Source organism: Ostrea edulis, chromosome 2 (genome assembly GCF_947568905.1).
Source record: "Ostrea edulis chromosome 2, xbOstEdul1.1, whole genome shotgun sequence".
Classification (NCBI taxonomy): Eukaryota; Metazoa; Mollusca; class Bivalvia; order Ostreida; family Ostreidae; genus Ostrea; species Ostrea edulis.
This window is the reverse complement of record NC_079165.1, coordinates 106,321,830-106,347,391: the sequence shown is the minus strand read 5'-3', so window position 1 is coordinate 106,347,391 and position 25,562 is coordinate 106,321,830. Positions and strand designations below refer to the sequence as shown.

Genomic DNA, 25,562 nt, shown 5'->3' with positions numbered 1-25,562 from the left:
CCTTTCAGGGATACCAAGTTTATTAATAGGGCTCAACTAGCCCGGGTTCCCGGGCGATCTAAACACCTACTTTTGAGGGATACCAGATAAGCTTTACCACCCAGCGAGCCCTATCCCAGACCTGCCTTTCAGGGATACTAAGTTCATTAATAGGGCTCAACTAGCCTGGGTTCCCGGGCGATCTAAACACCTACTTTTGAGGGATACCAGATAAGCTTTACCACCCAGCGAGCCCTATGCTAGACTTGCCTTTCAGGGATACCGAGTTAATTATCGAGGCTCAACTAGCTCGGGTAACCGGGCCCTAAAGTCACCTACTTTTGAGGGATACCAGATAAGCTTTACCACCCAGCGAGACCTATGCTAGACCTGCCTTTCAGGGATATCAAGTTAATTATCAAGGATCAACTAGCCCGGGTTCCTGAGCCCTAAAATCACCTACTTTTGAGGGATACCAGATAAGCTTTACCACCCTGCGAGCTCTATGCTAGACCTGCCTTTCAGGGATACCAAGTTAATTATCAAGGATCAACTAGCCCGGGTAACCGGGCGATCTAAACACCTACTTTTGAGGGATACCAGATAAGCTTTACCACCCAGCGAGACCTATGCTAGACCTGCCTTTCAGGGATACCAAGTTAATTATCAAGGATCAACTAGCCCGGGTTCCTGAGCCCTAAAATCACCTACTTTTGAGGGATACCAGATAAGCTTTACCACCCAGCGAGCCCTATGCTAGACTTGCCTTTCAGGAATACCGAGTTAATTATCAAGGCTCCACTAGCCCGGGTTCCCGGGCCCTAAAGTCACCTACTTTTGAGGGATACCAGATAAGCTTTACCACCCAGCGAGCCCTATGCTAGACTTGCCTTTCAGGGATACCGAGTTAATTATCAAGGCTCAACTAGCCCGGGTTCCCGGGCCCTAAAGTCACCTACTTTTGAGGGATACCAGATAAGCTTTACCACCCTGCGAGCCCTATGCTAGACCTGCCTTTCAGGGATACCAAGTTTATTAATAGGGCTCAACTAGCCCGGGTTTCCGGGAGATCTAAACACCTACTTTTGAGGGATACCAGATAAGCTTTACCACCCAGCGAGCCCTATGCTAGACCTGCCTTTCAAGGATACCAAGTTAATTATCAAGGCTCAATTAGCCCGGGTTCCTGAGCCCTAAAATCACCTACTTTTGAGGGATACCAGATAAGCTTTACCACCCAGCGAGCCCTATGCTAGACCTGCCTTTCAGGGATACCGAGTTAATTATCAAGGCTCAACTAGCCCGGGTTCCCGGGCCCTAAAGTCAACTACTTTTGAGGGATACCAGATAAGCTTTACCACCCAGCGAGACCTATGCTAGACCTGCCTTTCAGGGATACCGAGTTAATTATCAAGGCTCAACTAGCCCGGGTAACCAGGCCTTAAAGTCACCTACTTTTGAGGGATACCAGATAAGCTTTACCACCCAGCGAGCCCTATGCTAGACCTGCCTTTCAGGGATACGAAGTTAATTATCAAGGCTCAACTAGCCCGGGTAACCGGGCGATCTAAACACCTACTTTTGAGGGATACCAGATAAGCTTTACCACCCAGCGAGACCTATGCTAGACCTGCCTTTCAGGGATACCAAGTTAATTATCAAGGATCAACTAGCCCGGGTTCCTGAGCCCTAAAATCACCTACTTTTGAGGGATACCAGATAAGCTTTACCACCCAGCGAGACCTATGCTAGACTTGCCTTTCAGGGATACCGAGTTAATTATCAAGGCTCAACTAGCCCGGGTAACCGGGCCCTAAAGTCACCTACTTTTGAGGGATACCAGATAAGCTTTACCACCCAGCGAGCCCTATGCTAGACCTGCCTTTCAGGGATACCGAGTTAATTATCAAGGCTCAGCTAGCCCGGGTAACCAGGCCCTAAAGTCACCTACTTTTGAGGGATACCAGATAAGCTTTACCACCCAGCGAGCCCTATGCTAGACCTGCCTTTCAGGGATACCAAGTTAATTATCAAGGCTCAACTAGCCCGGGTAACCGGGCGATCTAAACACCTACTTTTGAGGGATACCAGATAAGCTTTACCACCCAGCGAGACCTATGCTAGACCTGCCTTTCAGGGATACCAAGTTAATTATCAAGGATCAACTAGCCCGGGTTCCTGGGCCCTAAAATCACCTACTTTTGAGGGATACCAGATAAGCTTTACCACCCTGCGAGGCCTATGCTAGACTTGCCTTTCAGGGATACCGAGTTAATTATCAAGGCTCAACTAGCCCGGATTCCCGGGCCCTAAAGTCACCTACTTTTGAGGGATACCAGATAAGTTTTACCACCCAGCGAGCCCTATGCTAGACCTGCCTTTCAGGGATACCAAGTTTATTAATAGGGCTCAACTAGCCCGGGTTCCCGGGAGATCTAAACACCTACTTTTGAGGGATACCAGATAAGCTTTACCACCCAGCGAGCCCTATCCCAGACCTGCCTTTCAGGGATACTAAGTTCATTAATAGGGCTCAACTAGCCCGGGTTCCCGGGCGATCTAAACACCTACTTTTGAGGGATACCAGATAAGCTTTACCACCCTGCGAGCCCTATGCTAGACCTGCCTTTCAAGGATACCGAGTTAATTATCAAGGCTCAACTAGCCCGGGTTCCCGGGCCCTAAAGTCACCTACTTTTGAGGGATACCAGATAAGCTTTACCACCCTGCGAGCCCTATGCTAGACCTGCCTTTCAGGGATACCAAGTTTATTAATAGGGCTCAACTAGCCCGGGTTTCCGGGAGATCTAAACACCTACTTTTGAGGGATACCAGATAAGCTTTACCACCCAGCGAGCCCTATGCTAGACCTGCCTTTCAAGGATACCAAGTTAATTATCAAGGCTCAATTAGCCCGGGTTCCTGAGCCCTAAAATCACCTACTTTTGAGGGATACCAGATAAGCTTTACCACCCAGCGAGCCCTATGCTAGACCTGCCTTTCAGGGATACCGAGTTAATTATCAAGGCTCAACTAGCCCGGGTTCCCGGGCCCTAAAGTCAACTACTTTTGAGGGATACCAGATAAGCTTTACCACCCAGCGAGACCTATGCTAGACCTGCCTTTCAGGGATACCGAGTTAATTATCAAGGCTCAACTAGCCCGGGTAACCAGGCCTTAAAGTCACCTACTTTTGAGGGATACCAGATAAGCTTTACCACCCAGCGAGCCCTATGCTAGACCTGCCTTTCAGGGATACGAAGTTAATTATCAAGGCTCAACTAGCCCGGGTAACCGGGCGATCTAAACACCTACTTTTGAGGGATACCAGATAAGCTTTACCACCCAGCGAGACCTATGCTAGACCTGCCTTTCAGGGATACCAAGTTAATTATCAAGGATCAACTAGCCCGGGTTCCTGAGCCCTAAAATCACCTACTTTTGAGGGATACCAGATAAGCTTTACCACCCAGCGAGACCTATGCTAGACTTGCCTTTCAGGGATACCGAGTTAATTATCAAGGCTCAACTAGCCCGGGTAACCGGGCCCTAAAGTCACCTACTTTTGAGGGATACCAGATAAGCTTTACCACCCAGCGAGCCCTATGCTAGACCTGCCTTTCAGGGATACCGAGTTAATTATCAAGGCTCAGCTAGCCCGGGTAACCAGGCCCTAAAGTCACCTACTTTTGAGGGATACCAGATAAGCTTTACCACCCAGCGAGCCCTATGCTAGACCTGCCTTTCAGGGATACCAAGTTAATTATCAAGGCTCAACTAGCCCGGGTAACCGGGCGATCTAAACACCTACTTTTGAGGGATACCAGATAAGCTTTACCACCCAGCGAGACCTATGCTAGACCTGCCTTTCAGGGATACCAAGTTAATTATCAAGGATCAACTAGCCCGGGTTCCTGGGCCCTAAAATCACCTACTTTTGAGGGATACCAGATAAGCTTTACCACCCTGCGAGGCCTATGCTAGACTTGCCTTTCAGGGATACCGAGTTAATTATCAAGGCTCAACTAGCCCGGATTCCCGGGCCCTAAAGTCACCTACTTTTGAGGGATACCAGATAAGTTTTACCACCCAGCGAGCCCTATGCTAGACCTGCCTTTCAGGGATACCAAGTTTATTAATAGGGCTCAACTAGCCCGGGTTCCCGGGAGATCTAAACACCTACTTTTGAGGGATACCAGATAAGCTTTACCACCCAGCGAGCCCTATCCCAGACCTGCCTTTCAGGGATACTAAGTTCATTAATAGGGCTCAACTAGCCCGGGTTCCCGGGCGATCTAAACACCTACTTTTGAGGGATACCAGATAAGCTTTACCACCCTGCGAGCCCTATGCTAGACCTGCCTTTCAAGGATACCGAGTTAATTATCAAGGCTCAACTAGCCCGGGTTCCTGGGCCCTAAAGTCACCTACTTTTGAGGGATACCAGATAAGCTTTACCACCCAGCGAGACCTATGCTAGACCTGCCTTTCAGGGAAACCGAGTTAATTATAAAGGATCAACTAGCCCGGGTAACCGGTCGATCTAAACACCTACTTTTGAGGGATACCAGATAAGCTTTACCCTAATTATGGTGTTCTTAAACCTAACCCTAGTTGCCCGCCTAATTAAAATATCAAGTCCCGTGGGTAGAGTAATTAAGGTGTGGACACGGCGTGGTTGTTAGATCCTGCGGAAATCGCCAAGTTTTAACGTGCCCCAACACCCGGGACGCTAGGGTTTTTTTTGGACAAAGTTATGGCAAAATCCCTAAAAAGGCGAAAAATGCCCTTAAACTCTGATTTCCCATAAAGGATTAGATAAAACTAACTAGGGGTTGAATAGGGGGTAAAAATTAAGGGCTAATCCTGTGGGAAGGGATAGCCCAGCACCCCTAGAAATATGGCTCCAAGGGACCCAGGAACGAGGATGGTCTGAGGGGTATAACCAACTTACCCTATAATAATGTCTAAGTACAAAAGTACTTCATTTTTTTGGGTTAATAGTATGTTTTTCTTTATCCTTGGATTTTTACTTGGATTTTTACCCTGGTCCGAGGGACAATGGTTGAAAACCTACCCTCCCAAAATTGCAGCTCGATCCCCAACTTGTGGGCTGGGGATGGACTTTGAAGTTTTTTGAAGTTTTCTTTTTTGAAGCCAAGACTGGCCCTAACATCTCATATCGGTGGCCAGTTCGAGCCTTTTTTCAACTCCCACCCCGGGTGCTAAGCGCCCCCTCAGAGATTTTTTCTGGGTGGGGTAATAAAGAGTGGACCCTGCCCTACGGATCTGGCAAGTTTCGCGCCTGAAATCAGCCTGGAAAGGGGATAGGATGATGTTTTACTAAGATAGCCACTTGCCCTTAAAGTGCAGGGCTCGCTCTAAAAGGGTTTTTTCAGGGTTGTGCCCCTTTAGAAAAGGGGATTAGACCCCTTCTTTCGACCCCAAAGGACCCCCAACATTTCAGATCGGCTCCTAAAAGGATATTACAGAAGAATTCAAAGGCGACGGGTGACACTCCAGTTACTTCCCGGAGGTCTTGGGGGTGGTCTTGGCCCCTAGCCCCTATTTTCAACCATGGGGCAATAGAGTGGGGCCAGGTCATGTTTGGGTGCTAAGGGGTCTTCGGTAGCCCCAAAGACTTGGGCTCAGTGAAGAATCAAAGTCGCCGACTCGCCCCAAAAGGGTGGGGCTAGGGTGGGGGTCAGACAGATCCTTTGCCCTTGACCCAGGCACCTGATTTTTGGGTCCCGAATTGCACAATCCTTTCTATGTTGGCCCTGTAAAGGGCAACAAGATCCCTCAACGGATCTTGGAGATAGCGTCTTTCAAAAATTGCCCATTTTCACCAGTTTGGCCATTGGGGGACTTCAGTCCTGACCCCATATCTCCGCTACCCTGTACGACGCTGTTCTTTTGGGATCTCATAGGGGAGGTTTGGGGTCCCATCTCACGGGAATGTCGATTCCCTAGCACTAAGGCTTCTAGGACTTCCGGCCCTTCAAAAAAGTAGAAAAAAGTGAAAAAATCGACTTGGGCCCCACTTGACCCCTGATTTCAAGGGGCCAAATTTCCCCCGTGGGAGTCGAGGGCTGTCCCTTAAGAGGTTCCTCGCGAAAATTGGAACCCTCCAACCCCCTCGACCTTAGGGCAACGACTCTTAGAAAAAAGGTCGAAAATGGAAACATGGGGTCCATTGGGGAGTTGTTGTCAACAAACCTTTTGAGGATAGACAATGCCTCTCTAGGATTGAGTAAAACATAGATGGGGCTCAAACGCACTCAAAAATGACCCAAAATTCGAAGGTTACCATATGGGCCCTTCGACCCCAAGGGGCAACAGACCCCATGAGGGGCGACTACCATCCCTATTAAGGGTCCTCCGGTAATTTGAGCTCTCTAGCCCCATCAGTTCCGGACCCGCGAAAAAATGATTTTGAGGTGATGACCGGGAAGGGACAAAATTCCGACTTTTCAAAAAAAGGGGGCTCACTGGCCCCGGACCTGTTGGGGTCGCGTCCCCGAAGGGCCCTTCAGCTCATACTAGACCCGGAAGCCCAAACACCCCCAAAAAGTTATTCAAAAAGGAAGATCACTCGTGCGAACAATGCTTGCATGGGGCAAATTGGCCCCATGGGGTCCGAGAGGCACCCCATGGAAGGGGCCTCGAACCGATTGGGGGCCCATTGCCCCATCCGTTCCAGAGCACCAAACCTTAAAAGAAAAGGAGTACTCCCCATGGGATTCCCGATGACCGGAGGGGTCATGTCACCCCATGAGGATTTCGGATCGCCCCCTTCCGAGGGTCCCTCTGTCGAATTGGGGACCCTTTGCCTCACTTCTGTCAGGTAGCCATTTTGGCCCTAAAACACTTAGACAATTTTCCAGGACCCAGTAGCCATTTCTGCCCTCCAAGAAGCCAAGTAGCCCTATAAAAATCACCCCTCTTTCCAGCAAGCACGGTGACCATACCTCGGGACCTAGGGACCCCATTTTCCGCACAGGAACTCCCAGAAAGGGGCTCTGTTGACCCCTAGAAGGGCAACTCCCAACAAGGGTCGAAAGTGGATTGGGGTCACCCTTTAGAAGGGTGTGGTCAGGGTGGGTATTTAGCCCTCTAGCCCCAATACGGCCCCATGGGGCCACAGAGTGCGACCCCAACATTTATCGCACAGAAAGGGGTCTGGTTTGGCCCCATCCAGTAGGTCTCAGTCCTGACTATAAAAATGTTGGCCCCATCCCTGATGGCCCCTGACCCCACTGGGTCTCTGGGACCACACAGGGATCGAGATCGCTCCCTTCCAAGGACCCTTTTCCAAATTAGGGTATCCTAGCCTCATCGACCCCGGACCTACAGGTCTTGCACTAGAGGGTGATCACTCAGGAAAATCCTGTCCCAGGGGGCAAACTGAACCCATGGGGCATCAAGGGGGCCCCATCCAAGGTCCTTGTCCCAATTTCAGTTCCGTAGCCCCTTCCACTCCGGAGCTACAAAATTTGCAAAAAGGGTCCAAAAGAGAAAAAGGGGCTATTTCGGAGGGTTCATATCTCGGTACCCGAAGTACTTGGGGACCCTATTTTTTACCCCCCCCCCACCCCCCGAGGGGTTCTCTTACGATCCCTGGAAAGGCAGGTCCCTAAAGGGACCCACAATAGTTTGGGGCCACCCTCTTAAAAGGGTCATGTCAGGTAACATTTATGGCCCTTAGCCCCAAATGGACCCCACGTGGGCACAGAGTTGGGCCCCACTAATCTTCAAAACAAATAGGGTTAGGTCTGACCCCATCATGAGGGGCTTGACCAGTGGTTAAAAAATTCTAGCCCCACCCATGGGGACTGATGACCCCAAGAGGACCCATTTGCCCCACAGGGACCGAGAACGGACCTCTCTTAAACCCCATCCTAAATTGGAGACCGCTAGCCCATCGATCCCAGCGCTACACGTCTACCAGTGAAGGGTGACCCATTTTTCAACTCCGGCCACAAGGGGCAAACTGGCCCCAGAACCCTCGAAGGTGACCCCTCTCAAGGTCTCTCCCGAACTTTGAGTCTTCTGGCCCCACAAGTTTGGCAGTGACCCCTCTTTTAAAAAGGCTGTTATTCAGGTAGCGAAAATGGCCCTAAAAGGTAGTCAAAATGGCACTTAAACAAAAACGTAAACAATCCCAGAAGTTTGAGAGTGAGCCATTTTTTCAGATTGCGGATCTTCCGGTAGCCAAAACGGCTATTAAAAACGTTTAAAATCCCCAAAATTTCGATTGGTCATATCTCAGGACCGAAAGTACCTAGGAACCCCATTTTTTGGCCCTGGATCCCTCGAAGGGTTCTTGGTTGATCCCCGGAAGAATAGATCCCTAAAGGGGCCGGCAATAGTTTGGGGCCACCCTCTTCAAAGGGTCATGCCGCGATAAGATTTTTAGCTCTTTGCCCAAACTCGACCCCATGAGGCCATACAGTTGGGCCCAATAATATTAGCCCCTTAAAAAATATGGGGCTGACCCCATCAAGTGGGGCTCAGTCAGCAGTCTAAAAATTCTTAACCACCCTTTGGTGACCCCTGACCCCAAGGGGGCAAATTTGCCCCACAAGATTAGGGAACGGACCCCTCTTATCCCCCAGTCCCAAATGGGGTCCTCTAGCCCCATCGACCCCAGAGCTACAAGTCCTCGAGTAAAGGGTGTCACCCTGAAACACTTGGGTCCCAAGGGGGCAAATGAGCCCCATGGGGCTCCAAGCCGCTCTCCTTGAATGCCCCTGCCCAAATTTGGGTCCCCTAGCTCCACCCACTCTCGAGCCCCATAACTTGCAAAGAGGGTCGAAATCGGCAAAGTGGGGCTCTGTTGGAGGGTTTATATCTCGGGACAGGAAGTAACTAAGGATCCCATTTTTTGGCCCTGAACCCCATGAAGGGGTTCTGTCGACACCCTGAAGAACAGGTCCTTTGAGGGGCCGGCAAAAGTTTGGAGTCACCCTCTTAAAAGGGTCATGTCGGGGTAGGGTTTTTAGCCCTTTGCCCCAATCGACCTCATGGGGCAATGCAGTGGGGCCACATGATATTAGCCACTCAAAAAATTGGGGGCTGACTCCATCAAATGGGGCTCAGTCGGCAGTCTAAAAGTTCTTAAGTTTGGGGACCCCTGACCCGAAGGGGAAAAATTTGCCCCCACGGGTGCCTAGACCGAACCCCTCTTAGGCCCCATCCCAAATTAGGGTCCCCTAGCCCAATCAACTTTAGAGCTAGAAGTCCTCCAGTAAAGGGTATCACTAAAAAAACATTGGCCTTAAGGGGGCAAATGAACCCCAGGGGGCTCGAAGACGTTCCCTTTGAAAGCCCCTGTCTAAATTTGGGTCCCCTAGCCCCATCCAATCTCGAGCCCCAACACTTCGAAATCGGCAAAAGGGGGCAAATTTCTAGTCTCATATCTCGGGACCGGAAGTACCTAGGGACTCAATTTTTTAGCCCTGGACCCCTCGAAGGACTTTCTGTCGACACCCGGAAGGGCAGGACCAAAAGGGAGCTTTACAATAGTTTGAGGTCATCCTCTTTAAAGGGTCATGCCGGGGTAGGGTTTTTAGCCCTTTGCCCCAAATCGACCCCAAGTGGGCACAGAGTGGGGCCCCACTAGTTCTGAAAACGAATAGGGTTAGGTCTGGCCCCATCATGAGGGGCTTGACCAGTGGTTAAAAAATTCTGGGAACTGCTGACCCCAAGGGGGCCAATTTACCCAACAGGGGCCGAGAACGGACCCTTCTTACGCCCCATTCCAAATTGGGGTCCTCTAGCCCCATCGACCCCAGAGCTACACGTTTTCCAGTAAAGGGTGACCTTTCTAAAACTTCTGCCTCGTTGGGGCAAACTGGCCCCAGGGGGCTCGAGAGAGACAACACGGAAGGCCCCTCCCTAATCTTGAGTCCTCTGGCCCCACCCATTTGGCAGTGACGGGTCTTTGAAAAAAGCCATAATTCCGGTAGCCAAACCTGCCCTTAAAAGTAACCAAAATTGCCCTTAAAATGTAAAATTCTCCATTTCTCCAATGGGCCATAATTCGGTACCGGAAGTACCTAGGGACCCCATCTTCTCAAAAACTGACCCCAAATGGGGCCCTCTGATGACTCAGCGAAGGCCAGGCCTCATGAGGGGGCCAGAGTGGATTGGCATGACAACTTTAGAAAGGTAGGGTCGTGATAGGTGTTTTGCCACTTAGGACCCCATGGGGCAACATAGTGGGGCCAGTCCTTTTGCCACTCGGGAAAAGTCCGGTCTGGCCCCATCAACTTCGGCCCAGTCGGAATTCAAAAAATGTTGGCCCCACTTTTAAGGACCCCTGACTCCAAAAGGGCCGATTTGTCCCAAAGCGACCGAGAACGGACCCCTTTTAGGCCCCATCCCAAATAGGGGTCCTCTAGCCCCATCGACCCCAGACCTACAAGTCCTCCAGTAAAGGGTGTCACCCACTTTGGCCCCACTGGGGCAAATAAGTTCCATGGGGCTCCAAGGCGCTCATCACGAAGGCCCCTCCCCAAATTTGGGTCCCCTAGCCCCACCCATTCTCGAGCCCCAAAACTTGCAAAAAGGGTCGAAATCGGCCAAGGGGGCTCTCTTTGAGGGCTCATATCTCGGTACCGGAAATACCTAGGGACCCCAGTTTTTAATCCTGGACCCCACGAAGGGTCTTCGGACGACCCCTATAAGGGCAGGTTCTTAAATGGTCTCACAATAGTTTGGGGTCACCCTCTTAAAAGGGTCATGTCGGAGTAGGGTTTTTCTTATGTATAGCAACCATTGGTGTAGCACCAATCATCGGGGAACCAGTTTAGGTTGAGACCCAATCGGAATTCCTTGAATGTCTCGCGCACTATCATTCTCTCAACAAAGGGGGCGTTACGCAAGCTTCTCTTACCAGAGGTGGCGTTACGCAAGCGTCGCTTATACCTCTGTCAACGTTTGGAATCACGTGATAATATAATCACATGATATAAACAATTATTCTCGTTTCCTTTCCCTTTAAAAGTAGCGCACAGAACACTGGGTAGAGAATGGCGCACTATGTCGAGTGCACGAGACATTCGAGGCGTTCCGATTGGGTTGGGACCTAGGTAAACTGGTACCCTGTTGATCTCGCTTCTCTCGTGTGAAGCACCAATCAGTAGGGAACCAGTTTAGGACCTAAGGTAGTCTCGTGCAACCAGACGCTCGGCTGTCTCCAGAAATCTCCGACGAGCAGAGATTTTCGTTGCAGATTTGCCGAGACAGCCGAGTGTCTGGTTGAACGAGACTAGACCTAGGTCGGGTATGACGTAACAATGGAAGCCGGGAGCGGTATGACGTAGGAATGCAAAAGCGTACAAACTCCCCGTCGAGGCCTCACTGCGTCACCTATGTATAGACATCTCCTATGTGACGCAGTACAATATACAGATTTGTATATTGTGAGTCCGCGATTATCACGCGGGCAAATAACACTAAAGAAGTAGTTCGTAGTTAAAGCTTGAAAATATTGACATTAAGAGCATATATATAAAAGTATGGATTTTATTTTAAATATAAAATGATCAAAAAATCATTAAAGAGAAGGGAGACTGTTCAAATTATAGTGTAAAGTAATAAACTTGTTGTTTACGTTCTTGATTTGAACTATTTACGTTTGACATTATGGTTCTTTTTTCGTCATTCTACAGTGACGTCACACAGTATACAATCGCTATCCCATAATGCCTAACTGGAAGAATTTGGTTTGTGAGCAAACGAACTCTGGCGGAAGTTTGAAGAGCGATATGACGTTAAGTCGAGCATGACGTAACAATGGGAGTTATTAGCTTTACGTCGGGAAAATAACGTTAAAAAAATTGAAATAGCAGAGAACACAATGACGTAACAATTGCAGTAATATGTGATATAGGTGTAATGGTATTTTGTAGTATGGGTGGTGGTATGTGGAGTATGGGCAGTGTAATAGTATGTGGTGTATAGGTGTATAGGTTGTAGTTGATAGTGTATGGGTGGTATACACCACATACCACCACCCATACAATCACCTATATCACCTCCTATACATACATGGTACCACTGGCACACTTATTATTAACACCTTTAAATACTACGCCGACTTGATCGATTTTTCCCTTGTCATTGCTACGTCATACGCTCTTGGCTTTCTCAATTTTTTCTGCGTTATCATTACAACATAGCGCTCCCAACTTCTATTGTTACGTCATATCCGACTTGACGTCACAGGTCTCTTGTATTTTTATATCATACCCTAAACTGGTTCCCCGCTGATTTGCAAGAGAAGCGAGGTCAACAGGGTACCATTTCATATCATACCCGACCTAGTTCATCCCAATCGTAACTACTCGGCTATTTCCGCAACCGCAAATGAACCTCATATGTGGATCGACGCCATCATAGTCTATTACCATGTGTACAGAAATGCAACTATGACGTCACAGGCGTACGTTACAATATGAATCGCGAGCTTTCAAATGCATTTAAGATATCATACATGTCTAAGGTATTCTACCACTATTATTTTTTACTTTTATGTTTATGTATTGGAGTGAATAAGACGTTAATGATACCAAAACTGAATCTCTGGTGAAAATATAAATAATACATTATACAAGGATTCGGTTTTGGCCTTTTAACCTAATCCACAGGCGCGCTTCCGGCGAAGAAATGCATCAATTTGATGCAATTCTTGCGCCGATCCACGTCCGAGTCTTTTTACCGGTTACGGAAAAAGGCGAGCGCGTGATCCGATTGAGTCCATCCTAATCCTACGTCATTGACATTTTACGTTATAGCGCTAATGGCTTATATTGTTACATCATCACTTGACCTTTGACCCACCTATCAATGCTGTTTATACTTACAAGGAATGTGATATTGCAGAAAAGAAGGATCAATTATACGCGTAACTCTCAATTAGATTTTTCACCCAAGATTTATAATAAATCATTTCTTTTTATGGTAATGTTGGTATATCAGTAACAATTCTGATTACATATACATGTAGTTGCAATGTCTCAAGCTCTCTCAATGCAATGATACATGCTTTTGCCCAAAATATGATGATATATCTTGAGTATATATTTGAATACAGATAAAAATATTATTATCTTACCTTCACTCAGTGGATTTATTGATTAAACTGCAAAATCAAAATAAATGAGGAGCCTTTCTTTTATACTGCAGTCGGAGAGAGAGGGGGAGAAAAAGAAAGGGAGAGAGAGAGGGATGAATAGAGAGATAAAGAGGTGATAATGAGAGAGAGAGATAAAGAGGAGAGGGTAGAGAGTGAAGGGAGAGAGGGAAAGGGTTGTACAGAGAGAGGAGGAAGAAGACAGGAGACATGGAGAGAGAGGAGGAGGAAGGGTGGGGAGAGAGAGGGGCAAGAGAGAAAGGGAAAGACAGGCATGGAGGCATTGAGTAGGGAGAGATAGATTAGACCGAGAGTGAGTGAGAGGAAAGGTGGGAGGAGGTAGAGAGACAAGAGAGCGAGAGAAAGAAAAACAGTAACAACTAACACCCAATATAATATGTGCACACATTCATTTACAAACTATCATAGCTGATGAGCTTAATCAGTCTATCAAAAATCAAAATTCCGTACTAAATGTTGTTTTAATTTGATCTAGTCAATGTAACATGGTGATTATTTCATAACGTTTAAGGATGCCCATGGAGATTTTTTTATCATCACAGTGTAGCGTCATTTCCATTACAGTACGAAGTGTTTCTCATTTACTAGTATTATACATCTTAGTTCCATAGTAATAACTATGCTAGGCGCGAAATACGTTATTGTAATAGCTTCATTTGTGCACAATAGTCCCCAAAGGCAGCTTAGCAAAACACCATAGGAATTGGCTTAGCTGTCCAAGGATTACTAACTCCGTATCTCTAAAAGGCAGATCTTATGAATCGATCTTTGTATAGGAAATTAAAAATACTATCCTTAAAAGGCAGATTAGTACCGTAGCCTACAAATCGTACTACACTCGTCGTTATGCGTTGCTGATTAACTCAGTATCCCTGAAAGGCAGGTTTGCCATAGGGCTCGCTGGGTGGCAAAGCTTATCTGGTATCCCTCAAAAGTAGGTGTTTAGATCGCCCGGGAACCCGGGCTAGTTAAGCCCTATTAATAAACTTGGTATCCCTGAAAGGCAGGTCTAGCATAGGGCTCGCTGGGTGGTAAAGCTTATCTGGTATCCCTCAAAAGTAGGTGACTTTAGGGCCCAGGAACCCGGGCTAGTTGAGCCTTGATAATTAACTCGGTATCCCTGAAAGGCAAGTCTAGCATAGGGCTCGCTGGGTGGTAAAGCTTATCTGGTATCCCTCAAAAGTAGGTGATTTTAGGGCTCAGGAACCCGGGCTAGTTGTTCCTTGATAATTAACTTGGTATCCCTGAAAGGCAGGTCTAGCATAGGTCTCACTGGGTGGTAAAGCTTATCTGGTATCCCTCAAAAGTAGGTGTTTAGATCTCCCGGTTACCCGGGCTAGTTGAGCCTTGATAATTAACTTGGTATCCCTGAAAGGCAGGTCTAGCATAGGGCTCACTGGGTGGTAAAGCTTATCTGGTATCCCTCAAAAGTAGGTGACTTTAAGGCCTGGTTACCCGGGCTAGTTGAGCCTTGATAATTAACTCGGTATCCCTGAAAGGCAGGTCTAGCATAGGTCTCGCTGGGTGGTAAAGCTTATCTGGTATCCCTCAAAAGTAGGTGACTTTAAGGCCTGGTTACCCGGGCTATTTGAGCCTTGATAATTAACTCGGTATCCCTGAAAGGCAGGTCTAGCATAGGGCTCGCTGGGTGGTAAAGCTTATCTGGTATCCCTCAAAAGTAGGTGACTTTAGGGCCCGGGAACCCGGGCTAGTTGAGCCTTGATAATTAACTCGGTATCCCTGAAAGGCAGGTCTAGCATAGGGCTCGCTGGGTGGTAAAGCTTATCTGGTATCCCTCAAAAGTAGGTGATTTTAGGGCCCAGGAACCCGGGCTAGTTGAGCCTTGATAATTAACTTGGTATCCTTGAAAGGCAGGTCTAGCATAGGTCTCGCTGGGTGGTAAAGCTTATCTGGTATCCCTCAAAAGTAGGTGTTTAGATCGCCCGGTTACCCGGGCTAGTTGAGCCTTGATAATTAACTTGGTATCCCTGAAAGGCAGGTCTAGCATAGGTCTCGCTGGGTGGTAAAGCTTATCTGGTATCCCTCAAAAGTAGGTGTTTAGATCGCCCGGTTACCCGGGCTAGTTGAGCCTTGATAATTGACTTGGTATCCCTGAAAGGCAGGTCTAGCATAGGGCTCGCTGGGTGGTAAAGCTTATCTGGTATCCCTCAAAAGTAGGTGTTTAGATCGCCCGGTTACCCGGGCTAGTTGAGCCTTGATAATTAACTCGGTATCCCTGAAAGGCAGGTCTAGCATAGGGCTCGCTGGGTGGCAAAGCTTATCTGGTATCCCTCAAAAGTAGGTGTTTAGATCTCCCGGGAACCTGGGCTAGTTGAGCCTTATTAAGTAACTTGATATCCCTGAAAGGCAGGGCTAGCATAGGCCTCGCTGGGTGGCAAAGCTTATCTGGTATCCCTCAAAAGTAGGTGTTTATATCGCCCTGGATCTTGAGTTAGTTTGGTCTTAATAATTAACTCGATATCCAAAAGCAGGTTTTGAGGAATGGTCTTTTTAGTGAGTTATAATGTTGAATGAAAGTTTTGAGTTGATTTTGTGTACTGAATGAGGGGGGGGGGGTAATTAAAATAATTTCTATGATTAACTTTTGATCAAAAATACCCTTCTGTACTTTCAAAAATAATTTCTAAAGATATGTTACTTTGACCACCGCTAGATATCATCAGTTTTGCTTTTAATAAGACTTCTTATTAAATATTATTTTTTTCCATGTTGCATTCGCTGTTTTATCTACTTCCTAGGGGCGAGATCGAAAGTTCAATGTCTGACAAAAAAACTAAATTCACATAGTTTTTACGTTCCCCCCCCCTCCCTATCCGCCCCCACAACGACCCCCTAAACTAGATATGATGAGTGTTTAAACTATAATCGATTAACAAGTAAGAACAAACGAGTATAAATAACTCTGTATACCCTATCTTCTGTTTATTCACAAATGAAAGTGTAGATTAAAACTATCAAATGTTCATTAAAATGTAATATCGTCATGTAGTTTTAACAGTCACTTGTCTTTCTCCTTTTTCGACTAATGTGTAATCGATGTCGGATGAGAGAAACTTACAGAAGTTTTAACACCCCCCCCTCCTCCCCCTAACTATTTGAATTTAGATTTTTATCCGAAATCAATCTGTTGATCTCGCCCCTTACAGGTTTTTATATCAAATTTCTTACTGTTTTTAACATCTGAGAGAATTAGGGTTTGATTAATTATGTTAATTAAATAATACTCTGTATACTTTCTATCAAATCGTATTTCTCTCCATATTACGTTCATTGCTTTATTTATTTCTTACATTTTTAATAGTTCAGCTAATTAGGGTTTAATTAGTAATCTTAATTAGTAAAAAAAATCCCAACAATTTTCTTTGCCTTCTTTATCGTAAACACATTTCTTTACGAAATTATTCGACGTACGACTTATCTTTCTATCTATGATCAGTGGGAAGTAACTCGTGGGTCACCTGCTTTTGAGGGATACCATCTAGTCATAACCCCCATTTAGTCGCATCTGACGACAAGCAAGGGGAAGTGAGGACTTATTCCAACCCGGATCCCATATAGTTTTACGCTATATATTTAATAAAATAATTCATTTTACTCTAAAAGTACTTTGGACCTAAACTCTAGTATGGATATAGCAGAACAGTTTTATAGTATATACTTTTAATATTTTATACCGGACACTGTAATTTTTTAAAAACACAATTTGGATATATATATATATATATATATATATATATATATATATATATATATACTACTCAAAATTTGATAAGGATCATAGATATTTTTTTGTTTAAAAAATTAATAACTGGTAATAGCGGTCCTACTAAACAGAGTACTTTAGAGTACGCTATTAAATTTCATAATTTAATGCAATTTAACTGCTGTTCGTAGGTGTTCTTACTTTAGTTAACCTAATAAATGTATATCTTAAATATATTGTATTTATTTTCATTATTTTAGGAATTATTGTAGGTTAAAGTTTACCGTTTGATTCCGATCCCGATCAAATTTAATACTTTTTCAAAACAAACTACTAATAATCGGGATCGGGATGCCGTAAATCTTCAATACATTTAATGTTTTCTGGTCAAAATATCGCTAAAATACCAAATACTTTTGACAAATATTGCACTATTATTTTATAATCATCTTTATTTAAGTGGTATACATACAAATAAACAATTGAATTACATTAAATATTGAAATTTTACTAGCGTACTCTAAAGTACTGTAATGAGTAATGAACTATACAATGGGCCTATACCTTCCAAACACTGAAGTGACTCAGACTAATGGAATAGTCCGAGATCCTGTGTACCCCTATTTGAATGGGTATAACCCTTTGCTATATAAGAGGCTGCAGAGGCAGCATTCATCATTCGTAAGCAGCCCGCTGTTGGTGGAAGTAAGCCTGAATTAGAAGGTAAACTATTAAAGAATTAAGAGTGAAAAGAGTTTGAAAGGTTAGGGTAGAAATATAAGCCACTAGTGAAAGTCAAACTAAGGAATTGTGGTGAGATGCAAGGTGTAGTAATCCTGAATAAGGGTGAGGCACCGAGTACTCGCAAGCAATAGGAACTTAGTTTCGGAATCAGGTGCAAAGTGCTCAGCCATCTCTGCAGAACCGTGTGAAGAGAACCTCGGCTTGTGTCCCAGTGTATTTTTAAGAAAAACAGAACCCGGGACAAGTATCCCAGTAAATCAGAATAATCATTGTAAATGATAGTGATTCTATGTATTTAATTTTTGGCCCAAGTAGAGCCCGAGGAAAATTCCATACAAGTATATATATTTACAGTTCACGAGATCCCTTTATCCTTTGAAATGAACCCTTAGGAAACACGTTACATTTTGGTGGCAGCTGGTTCAAGGGATAGGGAATATTTGATTGTTATATTTACAATATAAAGTTGATTTAACTGAGTAGATTGTATCCTTCACTGGGTTTTGGGGGACCAGGTTCAAATACAGGGTACCAAGTGCTGAGTGCACTGTGTTACATACGTTTACGACAGAGTTAGCATAGTAGAGTCTTGGATATTGTTGTTTTGTCACTTGGTATATGTATAAAGTATATAAAGAAATAACGATGGGTGACCATGAATCAGAACTCTGGGCGGATCTTGATGAAATTGACGTTCGACGACGACAATTAAGGGAAAACTTAGAAAAGTTAAGGTCTACGACAAGCACGGTAAATGTTAAACCCTCGCTTGTATCTGATTCTGGTGTAGACTTGGAACAAAAGACTTGCGAGGACAGCATAGAGGAGTTGATGGGTAAAGCTGATATAAACTTTACCACCACGAGAGCAAGTAAAATGAAAGAGTTTACATGTGGATGTGGGGAAACTCAGAACCAAGGTTGTGATTTCCATGTTCCTGGAAACAACGGTATTTGGGGAAGAAGTAATGTGTATACTACACCAAAGCCAATGTACTCTGGGGTGTCAAAGGGTGAATCAGAATATACCTATACACCTCGAATCTCAACTCCGCAAGTACACTGGAGTACTTTAAGTGTAAGCTCAATGTCAACACCCACAAGTGTTACCTGGAGTCTTACAAGAGAAAGAGATCGGAGGCCTGCTGTACCGAGTACGCCAGTCGGCGCAGCGTTACCAGTGAATGAAGGCAGTGGTAGTTCTGTTCCCAGTGATACTTTAGGTAAAACTGTCATTAAGCCTGCAACATTTGATGGTACTGGGTCCTGGATTGATTACAAGGCTCATTTTGAGGCATGTAGTAGCATCAATATGTGGAATGATGGACAAAAGGGCTTGTACCTGGCTGCATCTTTAAGAGGCCAAGCACAAACGGTGCTTGGGAACATGAAAACAGATCATGTTTGTGCATATAGAGATCTGTGTGAAGCTTTAGAGGCAAGGTTTGCGCCGACAAATCAGACGGAACTTTACAGAGCCATGTTAAAGGAAAAGCACCAGAAGCCGAAGGAGACGTTGCCTGAACTAGGGGAAAGTATACGACGACTAACACATTTAGCGTATCCGACAGCACCACGTGAGGTCACAGAGATGATTGCTAAGGACCAGTTCGTTGACGCCTTAACCGACTTTGATATGCGCCTAAGAATCCAACAGTCCCGTCCTAAATCTTTAAACGATGCAGTTCGACTTGCCGTGGAGATTGAAGCCTTTTGCAGAGCTGAACGCCAGAGAAGACATGATGTTGGTTTTGCAAGAACAGCACATGGTGAATTGGATAGGCCATCAGAAGCAGATGTAAAGGTACGGGAAGATTTAAAACATTTACGGGATGAGCTACGGTCGTCACTACGAGACCTTGAGAACAAAATAGCTACTTTGTCAGAACAAAGAGAGCCCAGTAGACAACTGAAAGCAGAGGAATCGAGTTCAGTACAAAGTTACAACCAAACAAAGTTCCCGTATAAGTGTCATAACTGTGGTAAGCGAGGTCACAGAGCTAAAGACTGTTACGTTAAAAGGAAAATAGAGGGCGGTTCTACAAAGAGTAATGCACTTACACCATGTCCAAAGGAAGCAGTAGAACAAAAAGAGACGCCAGAGTATAAACCAAAGAATACGAATTCGAGTATGGGTTCAGTTACTCAGACACGAGTTGATATTCAGTCCGGGTTATTTTTAAAGGCCACTGTAAATAGAGTATCTTGTTCTTTGTTGGTGGATACGGGTGCTACTCTGACGATTATGTCAGGTAAACTTTTTGAGAACATACTTAGGACTAAAAGTGTTGATCTGATACCCGTGACTCAGAAAGTCGTACTAGCTGATGGAACGCCATTGCAAGTGCAGGGTAAGTGCACGTTCCACTTTATGTTGGGAAATCATGAGTTTACTTTTGAGGCAGTTGTAGCAGACATCAGTACAGACAGTATCTTGGGTTTAGATTTCCTGAAACAAAACAAATGTTTGGTGGATGTATCTTCAGGAAAAATGTATGTTAGAGGAACTGAACATGAGCTTCAACTTGAGGGTCACTTAGGTTGTTTCAGAGTTAGCCTGAAGGAGACAATATCAATTCCACCAAGGAGTGAAATGATATGTCCTGGACAGTTACTTGCTCCTGCCAATATTGATTGCCAAGGACCATTAGTAATTGAGGCATGTGAAAAGTTTCAGAAAACCGGTAAAGCTCTGGTTGCGAGATCGTTGATCGAACCTAGAGAAAACGTCATGGTAAGGTTAATGAATTTAACTGGCAATCCGCAAATTGTTTACAAAAACACAGTGGTAGGTACCACGTCGGCTATTACACGAGTTGTTGGCAGTAAAGATAAGTTAGACACCACTGACTGCGAAGTCGGGCATATTCCAGAACATCTCAAAGAGCTCTATGCGGAGGCCATCAAGGATTTGAATTCTGATGAGGCAAGGAAAACAAAGAAAATTCTCCTTCGTTTTCAGCATTTATTTTCTAAATCAAAGGATGACTTTGGGAGAACTTCTGTCATCAAACATAGAATAAACACAGAAAATGCGTATCCTACTAAACAACCTCCACGTAGGTTACCACATCATGCTGCTGATTTTGTGGACCAAGAGGTAGAGAATATGATTGAGAAAGGAATTGTGGAGCCCTCCTCTGGTCCATGGGCTGCTGGTGTGGTACTTGTAGAAAAAAAGGATGGTACAAAAAGGTTTTGTGTGGACTACCGGTCCTTGAATAGTAAAACCGTTAAGGATGCGTACCCCTTACCCAGAATCGACGATTCCTTGGACCGTTTGCAAGGGGCAACGTTGTTTTGTACCTTAGATTTGCATTCCGGCTACTGGCAGGTCGAGATGGAGGAAAGTGATAAGCCAAAGACTGCCTTTGTAACAAGAAACGGATTGTACCAGTTCACAGTGATGCCTTTTGGACTCTGCAATAGTCCGGCGACATTTGAAAGACTTATGGAGACAGTGCTAGCTGGCTTAAACTACAAGATATGCTTAGTATATATTGATGACATTATTGTGTTTGGGCGAACTTTTGAGGATACACTACACAATTTAGAACAAGTATTTAAGAAACTTGAGGAGGCAGGTCTTAGATTGAAAGCAAAGAAGTGTTCTTTATTTAAGAAGGAGGTGTTGTTCCTGGGGTATAGAGTATCTGGAGAAGGCATCCAGACTGACCCTCAAAAGATCTCAGCCATTGCAAACTGGCCCATTCCCTTAAATATCACCGAGGTACGATCATTTGTAGTGTTATGTGGCTATTACCGTAGATTTATTGGTGGTTTTTCTACTATAGCCAAACCGTTGTTCAAACTCACCGAGAAAGGGAAAGAATTTAGATGGACTGATGAGTGCCAAATTGCATTCGAAAAACTCAGATTTCATTTGGTCAATGCACCAATACTCTCTCACCCTAACTTCGATTTACCGTTTATCGTAGATACTGATGCCAGTCAGACTGGGCTTGGCGCAGTCTTGTCGCAAGAAGTAGAAGGACGAGAAAAAGTTATAGCATACGCTAGCAGGACGTTGTCTAAGTCAGAAAGACGTTATTGTGTTACTAGAAAAGAACTCTTGGCAGTGGTGTTTGCTTGCAAACATTACCGGCATTACCTCTATGGGCATAAAGTTGTTGTTAGAACAGACCATAGTGCTCTGAAATGGTTGTTCAATTTTAAAGACCCCCAGGGCCAGGTAGCAAGATGGATAGAGTTTCTCGGTACGTATGACTTAGATATAAGACACAGACCTGGTACAAAGCATAATAATGCTGATAGTCTAAGTAGACATCCATGTCACCAATGCGGGTTTCCGAATACTCGGAGGAAAACCCGTCATCGACCAATATTGAACCCCAGATTTTAGGGATAGACCACGAAGTGAATGTTGTATCAACAACGCCGGTTCTCTTACAAGGTCTTCAAGACGAGGATGAGGATTTATCAAAGATAAAAAGCTGGGTAGAGAATGAAGAGCGTCCAGAATCTTCCAAGATCAAGCACGAAAGCAAGGTAGTCAAAACCCTTTGCTCCCAGTGGAACCATTTAGAAATCAAAGGTGGTCTTTTGTGCAGAAAGTGGATAGGTGATAAAAAGACATATCACCAGGTTATTGTCCCCTTTTCAGAACGGAGAAATATTTTACAACAGTGTCATGATGCCCGCACATCTGGACATCTTGGAGTGAGCAAGACTCTGGAAAGAGTCAGAGAACGCTTCTACTGGACTGGGCTACAGCATGATGTAAGAAGCTATGTATTAGGTTGCTCACAGTGCAGAAAAAGAAAGAACCGTGCTGCAGGAAAATCATTTATGCAGCTTGATCAAACAGGACGTCCTATGGAAAGAGTGGCGACGGATATAATGGGACCCTTACCGGAAACCAATGATGGCCATAAATACATTCTTGTAGTTTCAGACTACTTTACGAAGTGGACAGAGGCCTATCCGCTTAAAAATATGGAAGCTCTAACCGTGGTGAAAATGATTGTTGAACAATTCATTACCAGGTTTGGTGTGCCAGAGGTAGTACATAGTGATCAAGGTAGACAATATGAAAGCCGTTTATTTAAAGAACTGTGCAACCTTCTTGGTATTCACAAAACTAGAACTACGGCCTTCCACCCGAAATCGGATGGAATGGTCGAACGCTTTAACAAGACTTTGGCCACTATGTTAACTGCAAATGTTTCAGATCATCAACACGACTGGGACGAACATTTACCATATGTGTTGATGGCCTATCGGTCTGCGGTACATGAGAGCACAGGATACACCCCTAACATGCTTATGCTGGGAAGGGAAGTGTCAACCCCTTTAGATCTTATGTATGAGCTTCCTGTAGATCGTGAAAGGACTAATGTACATGAATATGCATGGAAGTTACGAGATACCATGGAAGAGGCTCATCGAAATACACGACTATTCACCAATCAGTCAATGTTACGACAGAAAAGATACCATGATAGAAATGCGACTGAAAAGCAATTTGAAATCGGTGATAAGGTGTTGGTATTTATTCCACAGAGAAGTATTGGAAAATCTCCGAAACTAATGAACTTTTGGTATGGCCCTTACGTTATTGGTGAAAAACATACAAATCTAACGTATAAGGTACAGAAAGTTGGTGAAAAGAAAACCATGGTAATACACATGGACAGGTTAAGACACTATGGGTCTCAGAAACTTAGTTTAGAAACAGATACACAGGACGATGAACCCGGTCAATCAGAAGAAGCAGTAATTGAAGATCCAGAAGTTTTAAACAGTGAGGCAAATGGAATCGGTGCTAGTTCAAAAGAATTAGATATTGAACCGGCTGATGGTTTAGATTTATCAACTAACACAAATCTTAATGAGATGGAGCTTTTATACACAAGTCGCAGGCAATCTAAATGGCACTCTGATTATCAGTTTGATTATACTGTATAATGAGTATATTGTGCTTAGTAAGCAATGTTCTTTGTTTCCATTTCAGATTATGCCTTTGACGAAAATAACCCCTAGAAAGCCTGGCCTTCTATGTTCCATTTGCCTTCGTCGTCTCCCTTCACAAGAGGAATGGCGAGAACATCTCTTAGCATGTGCCACTGATGACATGAAAAAACGACGTTTTGAATGTAACCAGTGCAACAAAGCATTTGCCAAACATTCGCTTCTTATCAGGCACCAGAAGAGATTACACTCCAATACTTCTAGTCTGTCAGATGGAGAAAGAAATGTCCCACAGAGCTCGTCAACTGTAGTTATGGAAAATGATGACTGTGATTCTGAATGGCAAGAGGATCCTGGTGATCTTCTTTATGAGACAGAACTGGAAATGGGCAGAATTATCAGAAAGAAGACTTCGCCAAGTATCCTTGGTGTTAAGCGAAAGGCAGACGAGCTAGTTAACAAGGTACCAGACAAACCCGAGGACAAAGGATCGAGAGCGTTAGATGATGAACAGGACCAGGAGGCGCCCTTGGTTCTGCATCATTGTCCCTGCTGTAGAGATCGCGTCACAAGGTTGGATGTAAGCACCCAGACGGACACAGGTCGCCACCAGAGAACAGTCAGAGTAGTAAGAAAATACCAGAAGGATGGAGAATGTGTAGAGAGAGTGGAGGAAGACATTTGGAATGACTAATTTCAGGGACAATATGACAAAGAATTTTTATGAAACCATTGTTGTAAATTCTTGATATGACTGGGTAATAGAAAGGAATTCTTTACCTACTTTATGCTTAACTTAGTTGATTTTTTTTTTATTGCTTTTGTAAAAAAAAAAAAAAAAAAAAAAAAAAAAGAATAAATGAAAATAAACATGCGGGACGCAAGTATACAGAGGCGTGGGTAGTGTAATGAGTAATGAACTATACAATGGGCCTATACCTTCCAAACACTAAAGTGACTCAGACTAATGGAATAGTCCGAGATCCTGTGTACCCCTATTTGAATGGGTATAACCCTTTGCTATATAAGAGGCTGCAGAGGCAGCATTCATCATTCGTAAGCAGCCCGCTGTTGGTGGAAGTAAGCCAGAATTAGAAGGTAAACTATTAAAGAATTAATAGTGAAAAGAGTTTGAAAGGTTAGGGTAGAAATATAAGCCACTGGTGAAAGTCAAACTAAGGAATTGTGGTGAGATACAAGGTGTAGTAATCCTGAATAAGGGTGAGGCACCGAGTACTCGCAAGCAATTTAGGAACTTAGTTTCGGAACCAGGTGCAAAGTGCCCAGCCATCTCTGCAGAACCGTGTGAAGAGAACCTCGGCTTGTGTCCCAGTGTATTTTTAAGAAAAACAGAACCCGGGACAAGTATCCCAGTAAATCAGAATAATCATTGTAAATGATAGTGATTCTATGTATTTAATTTTTGGCCCAAATAGAGCCCGAGGAAAATTCCATACATGTATATATATTTACAGTTCACGAGATCCCTTTATCCTTTGAAATGAACCCTTAGAAAACACGTTACAGTACTCTAACGTACTCTGTTTAGTAGTACCCTGGCAATAGTGTGTCCAAGTGAAATAAAAAACGTCTTCAACAAACTTGCACGTGCATTTCATGCCATGGGAAATGCATTTCTCATCACAGTTTATGCTTTTGCTACCATTGCACGATTTTCACTCAGGCATCGGTGTCTGATTCTTTCTAAAATTTCAAACTCACTTGAGTGTTTACACTACGTTTATCAACACAATGCCCCCTCAACGTGTAAGACGTCGCCTGACGACAGAACAACTGGGTAGATGTATTGGAATGCTTGACGCTGGCTATTCACAATGTGACGTTGCAAATGCACTAAACGTTAGCCAGAGCGTTGTAAACAGGGCCTGGAACCGACAGCAAACTTCTGGTACAGCAGCACACCGACATGTGGGTGGTCGTCAGAGGTCGACAACCCAACGCCAAGACCATTTTGTGGCTCTTCAGGCACGACGCTATCCCTTCTGGACAGCAACCAGCCTAC

At 44.7% G+C, this 25,562-nt stretch overlaps 1 protein-coding gene across 2 annotated transcripts in view; it reads left to right on the top strand.

Annotated features, from left to right (window-relative positions):
• The window catches only part of LOC125676171 (uncharacterized), a 38,330-nt gene extending 13,942 nt beyond the window's left edge, over window positions 1–24,388 (top strand). For both annotated transcript variants that reach the window (XR_008800390.1, XM_056155973.1), the window contains exon 2: window positions 23,583–24,388. Coding sequence is in view for 1 of the 2 variants with exons in the window: in XM_056155973.1 (XP_056011948.1) it covers window positions 23,586–24,233 (648 nt within the window). In the remaining variant the exon portion in view is untranslated. The remainder of the gene's footprint in view (window positions 1–23,582) is intronic.
• The last annotated feature ends 1,174 nt before the right edge of the window (window positions 24,389–25,562 follow it).